At 57.1% G+C, this 7,777-nt stretch overlaps 1 protein-coding gene across 4 annotated transcripts; it reads left to right on the forward strand.

The window, feature by feature from the left end:
• The first annotated feature begins 1,760 nt into the window (after positions 1-1,760).
• On the forward strand, positions 1,761-7,777 carry GTPBP3 (GTP binding protein 3, mitochondrial). 4 transcript variants are annotated; one of them, XM_017967751.4, is made up of 9 exons: positions 1,761-2,112; positions 3,081-3,328; positions 3,442-3,528; positions 3,619-3,821; positions 4,038-4,110; positions 4,206-4,349; positions 4,499-4,664; positions 6,143-6,421; positions 6,586-7,777. In XM_017967751.4, the coding sequence occupies exons 1-9, from the start codon at positions 2,069-2,071 to the stop codon at positions 6,809-6,811; spliced, it is 1,470 nt and encodes a 489-aa protein (XP_017823240.1). In that variant the 5' UTR covers positions 1,761-2,068; the 3' UTR covers positions 6,812-7,777. The 4 variants fall into 4 exon arrangements, with proteins under 4 accessions (XP_017823240.1, XP_078217895.1, XP_002761924.1 ...); XM_078361769.1 differs by having other exon boundaries at positions 6,206-6,421; XM_002761878.6 differs by lacking the exon at positions 1,761-2,112 and adding an exon at positions 2,621-2,740.

Consider the following 7,777-nt stretch of genomic DNA (forward strand, 5'->3'; position numbering starts at 1 on the left):
ATAAGTGTTAGCCAGGCGTGATGGCGGGGGCGCTACTCGGGAGGTTGAGGAAGGAGAATCGCTTGTGCTTAGGAGGTCGAGGCTGCAGTGAGCCCAGATTTCACCACTGCACGCCAGCCAGGGCGACAGAATGATACCCTGTCTCAAATTCATACATACATAAATGTTTCTTTCTTTTTTTCTTTTTGAGACAGAGCCTCGCTCTGTTGCCAGGCACCAGACTGTAGCGCAGTGGCACGATCTCTGCTCACTGCCACCTCCGCCTCCTGGGTTCAAGCAATTCTCCTGCCTCAGCCTCCCGAGTAGCTGGGACCACAGTCGGGTACCACCACGCCCAGCTAATTTTTGTATTTTTTTTAGTAGAGACGGAGTTTCACCGTGTTGGCAAGGACGGTCTCTATCTCTTGACCTCATGATCCTCCCGCCTCGGCCTCCCCAAGTGCTGGGATTACACGCGTGAGCCAGCGCGCCCGGCTTCATACATAAATGTTTCTATGTCTCCGGTATACATAGGACATAGTAGTACTAAAACATTATTTATTTATTTATTTATTTTTGAGACGGAGTTTAGCTCTGTGGCTCAGGCTGGAGTGCAGTGGTGCAATCTCGGCTCACTGCAACCTCCACCTCCCGGGTTCAAGCAATTCTGCCTCAGTCTCCCGAGTACCTGGGATTACAGGCACACACCACCACACCCAGCTAATTTTTGTATTTTTAGTAGAGATGGGGTTTCACCATGTTGGCCAGGCTGGTCTCAAACTCCTGACCTCGTTATCTGCCCGCCGTGGCCTCCCAAAGGGCGGGATTACAGGCCTGAGCCACCGCGTCTGGCCCTCACATTATTCATTGTTTATTTGAAATTCACATTTAGCTGGGTGACCTGCGTTTTATCTGGCATTCGGCCAACCCCTGACCATCCTGAGTAGCCGTCTGTTGGACTGAAAGAAAGCCCCGGGAGGGTAGGGGCCAGGGGCCAGGGCCCAGGTCTGGTTTTCAGTGCGAGCACACAATAGGCACTTGCTGTATACTTGTTACAGGTGAAACAACTAGAGACTGGCAGATGGAATATGTCATCGTTTGTTCCTGTTTTACAACTTAAAATATTAAAGTCTTGGCCGGGCACAGTGGCTCTCACGCCTGTAATCCCAGCACGTTGGGAGGCTGAGGTGAGTGAATCACCTGAGACCAGGAGTTTGAGACAAGCCTGGCTAACATGTCGAAACCCTGTCTTTACTAAAAATATAAAAAAATTAGCCAAGCATGCTGGCACACTCCTGTAATCCCAGCTACTAGGGAGGCTGAGGCAGGAGAATCGCTTGAACCCGGGAGGCGGAGGTTGCAGTGAGCCGAGACCATGGCACTGCACTCCAGCCTGCCGACAGCGCGAGATTCCCGTCTCTACCAAATATATATATATTTATGCACACAAGAAAATTAGCTGGGCGTGGTGGCTCTCCAGCCTGTGGTCCCAGCTATTCCGGAGGCTGAGGCGGGCGGATCCCTTGAGCCCAAGAGTTGGAGGTTGCGAGAGCCATGATCGCGCCACTGCACTCCAACTCGGGCGACAGAGTGAGACTGTTTCAAAAATAAAATAAAATAATAAAGTAAATAAAAATATTGAGCAGGGCGAGGTAAGGGAGGGTTAGAATGCTATTCTGTCCGACAGATTTTTCTTAACTCGCAAGTGCGCCGCCCGCCCGCTCTGATCCAGAAACAGAAAATCCGCCGTGCGAAAGCGCTCTCAGAGACCCCGCCCAACCAGAGCCTGGAATTCCACCATCAGCGCTTTATTCCGCGGTTCAGTGCTGTCCTGGGTTAACCTGAAAGCAATCTCCGAGGCTTCCCTTTCTGGCTTTCGGGGAGCCAGAGACTGCCCGGACACTTGGCTCTGCAGGTGCAGACTGGGCCAGAGAGAGAGAGAGAGGGCCAAGCCAGTCCACAGTGGAGAGAGGGCTGTGCTGGGGGCTCCAGGAAGACTTCCTGGAGGAGGGGATCTTGGAGCTAGGCCTTGAAGATGAGTTTGTAAAATGAGGAAGGGCATCCGAATCCGAGGGAACGGCAAGAGGCAATGCTGGGGAGGGGCGATAATCTGGAGAGTTCCGGGAAAAGCAAGTAGGAATCTTTCCAGAAGTTTGGGCAGGATTTTCCCTGGGCCAGGTCTTGGGTTCTCCAGTACTCATCCCTCTCGGTCACTGAGATGCTCTGAGCTTCCGGTCCGAACCTGGACGCGAAGAGGTGTAGTCCCTCCTTTCTTGAACGGGAAAACTAAGCTCACAAAGGTCCTTGCCAAGCCTAAGGCTGCAGAGTGAGCAGATGGAAAATGCGGGACTCAAAAACCTCACCTCGCTGTAATTTGCACCGCCCTGTGCCAAGCTCTGTCCTTTCTTCCATTCCTCGCTCCTATTGTCAGCCTCGCTGCGCTAGGACCCTAAAAATTCGGTCTCATGTTGCCCAGGGAACAGCATTTCGCTACACCCACCTCCATGGAGTCCCCGCCCTCTCTCCCTTGCACCAGCCAATGGAAGCGAAGATCTTCAGACTGTGGGCGGGACGTATCCTAAGACACCCAATGATGGTCGAGAATCATTGAGCACTTTACTAGTGGTGCCGCGGAGTGGGCGGGGCGTCCTGACCAGCCTTGAAGCCACACAGGCGGGTTGGGCAGGCGGGTCGCAGGTTGTGAATCCATGTGGCGGGGGCTTTGGACCCTGGCGGCCCAAGCGGCACGTGGGCCTCGCAGGTGGGGCTACGGAGGAAGGGTGTGACATATTGGGGTGCTGCTTGGACCCCAAACCCACTCCCTGGGTTTTAGGGGCCCAATTCCCTGCGGCAGAGGACTCATTCTCGTTCTTCCCTGCCTAAATCATCCATCCCCCTGCCGCAGAGCCCTCATCTGGGTCTCCTGGCCTCAGAGTCCCTAATCCGGTCACCCTTCGGCTTTCAGAACCTCCAATTTGTGCATCCCCCAGCCGCAGTACCCCCCCGCCCCCGGGGCATCTCGCGATCATCTAGCCCTTGGTCTACTTGACACTGAGGCTGAGGCTCCCAGACGCGCTGATTCGCCTCCCCTCCGGTTCCAGACTGTGCACGCGCAGGAACAGCGGCGCACCAGTCCCCGGCTCTGGAGCCACCATCTTCGCGCTAAGCTCCGGCCAAGGCCGCTGCGGCGTCGCAGTGATCCGGACCAGCGGCCCCGCTAGCGGCCACGCCCTCCGGATTCTCACGGCACCCCGAGACCTGCCCCCGGCTCGCCACGCCAGCCTGCGCTTGCTCAGCGACCCCCGCTCTGGGGAGCCTCTGGACCGCGCACTGGTGCTCTGGTTCCCAGGTGAGGGTCCCCAGGTTCCGAGCCTCCTGTAGGTCCCATCACCCAGTTTCCCCCTTCAAGGAGTTTGCACTGCCTGTACTGTTCTCCTGACTGTCAGCTCTCTGCTACATTAGGTCCCAAGAGTTTCACCGGTGAGGACTGCGTGGAGTTCCACGTGCATGGAGGCCCGGCAGTGGTGAGCGGTGTCCTGCGGGCCTTGGGTGAGTTGCAGCCTTGGGTGAGATGCTTGGTTCCTCCGGATGGGCTTGGGTGGGGACCAGGGGGGGTCTCAGACCGGGACCTTTCTGCAGGCAGCGTGCCAGGGCTTCGACCGGCGGAGGCGGGCGAGTTCACCAGGCGGGCGTTCGCCCATGGGAAGCTGAACCTAACTGAAGTGGAGGGCCTGGCAGATCTGATCCACGCAGAAACCGAGGCGCAGCGGCGGCAGGCCCTGAGGCAGCTGGACGGGGAGTTGGGCCACCTCTGCCGTGGTTGGGCTGAGACCCTCACCAAAGCAAGTCCCCCATTTGTCCATTCCCTCCCTCCGAGACCCCATCTGTGCAACCCCTGCTTGAGACTGCCTCAATCCCTCATTCATTCCCTTCGTGAAAGCTTCTGGCCTATGAGCCGCCAATCTGGTCCCTGAAGTCAGGCTGGACCTGGACAAATTGGGTGTGGGAGGGTGGGTTTCTGGGTGCAAACACCATCTGTGGTCTCCCTGCCCCACCAGGCTCTTGCCCACGTGGAGGCCTATATCGATTTCGGCGAGGATGACAACCTGGAAGAAGGTGTCCTGGAGCAAGGTGGGCACCTGGGGTTGGGGAAGGAAGATGCCTCGTGTTTCACACCCAAATGCTCCCCTCACTGTCTTCCTCTGCCTGCCTTCCCTCACCCACAGCGAACATCGAAGTACGGGCACTGGAGGTGGCCCTGGGTGCACATCTACGAGATGCCAGGCGCGGGCAGAGGCTGCGCTCAGGGGCGCACGTAGTGGTCACTGGACCCCCCAATGCCGGGAAGAGCAGCCTAGTGAACCTGCTCAGTGAGTATGAGGTGGGCAGGGGGCGGGGCCTAGTGCCAGGGGTGGGCCAAGAGCGGGGTAATTGAATTCTTCAGGTCTGAAGCGGGGTAGAACCTGGGGGAGGAGCTCCCTTGTCTCCACCCTTTCCTCTTCCTCTGACCCTCTCCCAGGTCGGAAGCCTGTGTCCATCGTGTCCCCGGAGCCAGGGACCACCCGTGACGTGCTGGAGACCCCAGTCGACCTGGCTGGATTTCCTGTGCTGCTGAGCGACACGGCTGGGTTGCGGGAGGGCGTTGGGCCGGTGGAGCAGGAGGGTGTGCGGCGTGCCCGGGAGAGGTGGGCAGGCAGGGTGTTGATGGGAGGGGAGGGGCCCTTCCTCTGCCTTTTCTCCCTGTTGCCTTTATTTTTTCATTCTTCCTGAATCAGAGAACCTGCTAAATTCTTGCAAGCAGGGATCTCAGTTATTTGGTTCTTTCTTTCCTTTTTTTTCTGAGACGGAGTCTTGCTCTGTGGCCCAGGCTGGAGTGCAGTGGCACAATCTCAGCTCACTGCAAACTCAGTCTCCCGGGTTCAAGAAATTCTCCTGCCTCAGCCTCCCAAGTAGCTGGGATAACAGGAGCGAGCCACCATGCCCAGCCATTTTTTTTTTTTGGTATTGTTAGTAGAGACAGTGTTTCACCATGTTGGCCAGGTTGGTCTCCAATGTCTGACCTCGTGATCCGCCCGCTTCGGCCTTCCAAAGTGCTAGGATTACAGGCGTGAGCCACGGTGCCCGGCCTTTATTTTTTTTTTTTTGAGACCGAGTTTCGCTCTCGTTGCCCAGGCTGGAGTGCAGTGGTACGATCTCGTCTCACTGCAACCTCCGCCTCCTGGGTTCAAGTGATTCTCCTGCTTCAGCCTCCCGAGTGTCTGGGATTACAGGTGCCCATCACAATGCCAGGCTAGTTTTTTGTATTTTTAGTAGAGACAGGTTTCACCATGTTAGCCAGGCTGGTGTGTAACTCCTGACCTCAGGTGATCCACCTGCCTCGGCCTCTCAAAGTGCTAGGATTACAGGCGTGAGCCACCACACCTGGCACTTGATTTGGTTCTGATTAAGTCCTGCCTCTGGCCCTCCCATACTTGGCCTCATCCCTAAGCTCTCCGCCCACCCCACTCGTTCCGCCCCGCCCTCTCGAGCTCTATCCCGCCCTGGCCAACGCTCCGTCCCTAGCAGTCTACCCCATTCCCTGTGCTTTGCCCACCCCCTGCACTCTGCCCGCCCCTCGTGCTCCCTGTGGTGTGTACGGCCCCTCTCGCTCTGCCCCGCCCCTCACGGTCGCCCCACTCCCTGTGCTATACCCAGCCTCTTTTGCTGTGTTCAGCCCCTGGCACTCTGCCCCGACCCCTGTACTGTGCCCCGCCCCTCTTGCTCTGCCCCAACCCCTGTGTTGTGCCCGGCCCTATCTGCTCTGCTCCTCCCTCTGCACTGTGCTGTGCCCCGCCCATTTTGCTCTGCCCCGCCCCTCTGCTGTGCCCCACCCCTCTAGCTCTGCCCCACCCCTTGCCCTGTGTGGTCCACTCCTCTTGCTCTGTCCACCACCTGCACTGTGCCCCGCCCCTCTTACTCTGTCGCACCCCTGTGCTCGGCTTGGGCCCCTGACAGTCTGCTGGACCCCTGGTGCTCTACTCCTACCTTCCCTACCTCACGCTCTACACCTCCCCAAGTGCTCTGCCTGGCCCCTCTCACTGTCCCTCTGCCCAATGCCTTCAGTTGCTCAATTTGGGACCTCCCCCGCCACCCCCCCCCTCAGTTGACCTCCTTGCTCCCCCAGGCTGGAGCAAGCTGACCTCATTCTGGCCATGCTGGATGCCTCTGACCTGGCCTCTCCCTCCAGCTGCAATTTCCTGGCCACTGTCGTGGCCTCTGCGGGAGCCCAGAGTCGCAGTAGCAGCAGCCAGCGCCTCCTCCTGGTGCTGAACAAGTCAGACCTGCTGTCTACGGAGGGTCCAGGTCCCGGTCCTGACATGCCCCCGCATCTGCTGCTGTCCTGTGTGACAGGAGAGGGGCTGGACGGCCTCCTGGAGGCGCTGAAGATGGAGCTAGCTGCAGTGTGAGCCCCTCCCACCCCTAGCCTCCCCTGGCCCAAGTTCAAGTGTGGGCTGACGCATGCCTGCCCAACTTCAATTTCTGTACTTACAAAATGAGTACAACCATTTCCCCTTCAAGGGATGGTTGCAAAAGATCGGGAGAGACCATGTCTCTTGTCTCTTCCAGGTGTGGGGATCCGTCCACAGGTCCCCCGCTCCTGACCCGTGCAAGGCACCAGCACCACCTCCAGGGCTGCCTGGATGCCCTCGGCCACTACAAGCAGTCAAAAGACCTGGCCCTGGCGGCGGAGGCGCTGCGGGTGGCCCGGGGGCACCTGACCCGGCTCACAGGTGGAGGGGGAACTGAGGAGATCCTGGACATCATCTTCCGGGACTTCTGTGTGGGCAAATGAGGGGATCCAGGGAAGTCACACCCAGGCTGCGTGGAGACCCAGGAGCCTCAGGGATCTCGAAACAGCTTAGCTAAATGGGATTCTCATTTGCCAGGGAAAGAACTTGATTGTCAAACAGTGAAGCAACACAGCTCAGGGGTAGTGAGCTCCCTGCAGGGGACTCCCTGGACATTGAGGCCCAGGAATGGGGCTGAATGAAGGTCCTGTGGGATGCTAGATGCTGGGGGATCCAGGTTGGGATGGAGAAAGGAGAATCTCAGGGGTTTTGTTTCATTGTTTTTGATTTATTTTGCAAACACCAAAGGAATGTAAAAAAACTCAGGTGACCTAGACGTGGTTTTTGTTTCGTTTTTTTTTTGAGATGGAGTCTCAATCTATCACCCAGGCTGGAGTACAGTGGGGCAATCTCAGTCCACTGCAATCTCCACCTCCCGGCTTAGGTGATTCTGCTGCCTCAGCCTCCTGAGTAGCTGGGATTACAGGCATGTACCACCATGCCTGGTGAATTTTTGTTATTATTATTTTTTGAGACGGAGTCTTACTCTGTCATCCAGGCTGGAGTGCAGTGGTATGGTCTCGGCTCACTGCAACCTCGGCTTCCCAGGTTCAGGCAATTGTCCTGCCTCAGCCTCCCGAGTAGCTGGGACTACAGGGGCCTGCCACTATGCCTGACCAAGTTTTGTATTTTTAGTAGAGACAGAGTTGCACCATGTTGGCCAGGCTGGTCTTGAACTCCCGACCTCAGGTGATCTGCCCGCCTTGGCCTCCCAACGTGCTGGGATCACAGGCGTGAGCCACTGCGCCCAGCCCCAGAAGTTCCAATGTGGAAAATTTCCTTAGCCCTTCTCCAGTTGCCATGGCTTAATGTGTGTCTTTCTAGAACTTTCTCTGAATGTTTGGATACTTGTGGATGTACCTGACAAATATGTTTGTTTTGTGTTTTATATATAAATGGTATTGTCTTCA

Source organism: Callithrix jacchus, chromosome 22 (genome assembly GCF_049354715.1).
Source record: "Callithrix jacchus isolate 240 chromosome 22, calJac240_pri, whole genome shotgun sequence".
In the NCBI taxonomy this organism is placed as follows: domain Eukaryota; kingdom Metazoa; phylum Chordata; class Mammalia; order Primates; family Cebidae; genus Callithrix; species Callithrix jacchus.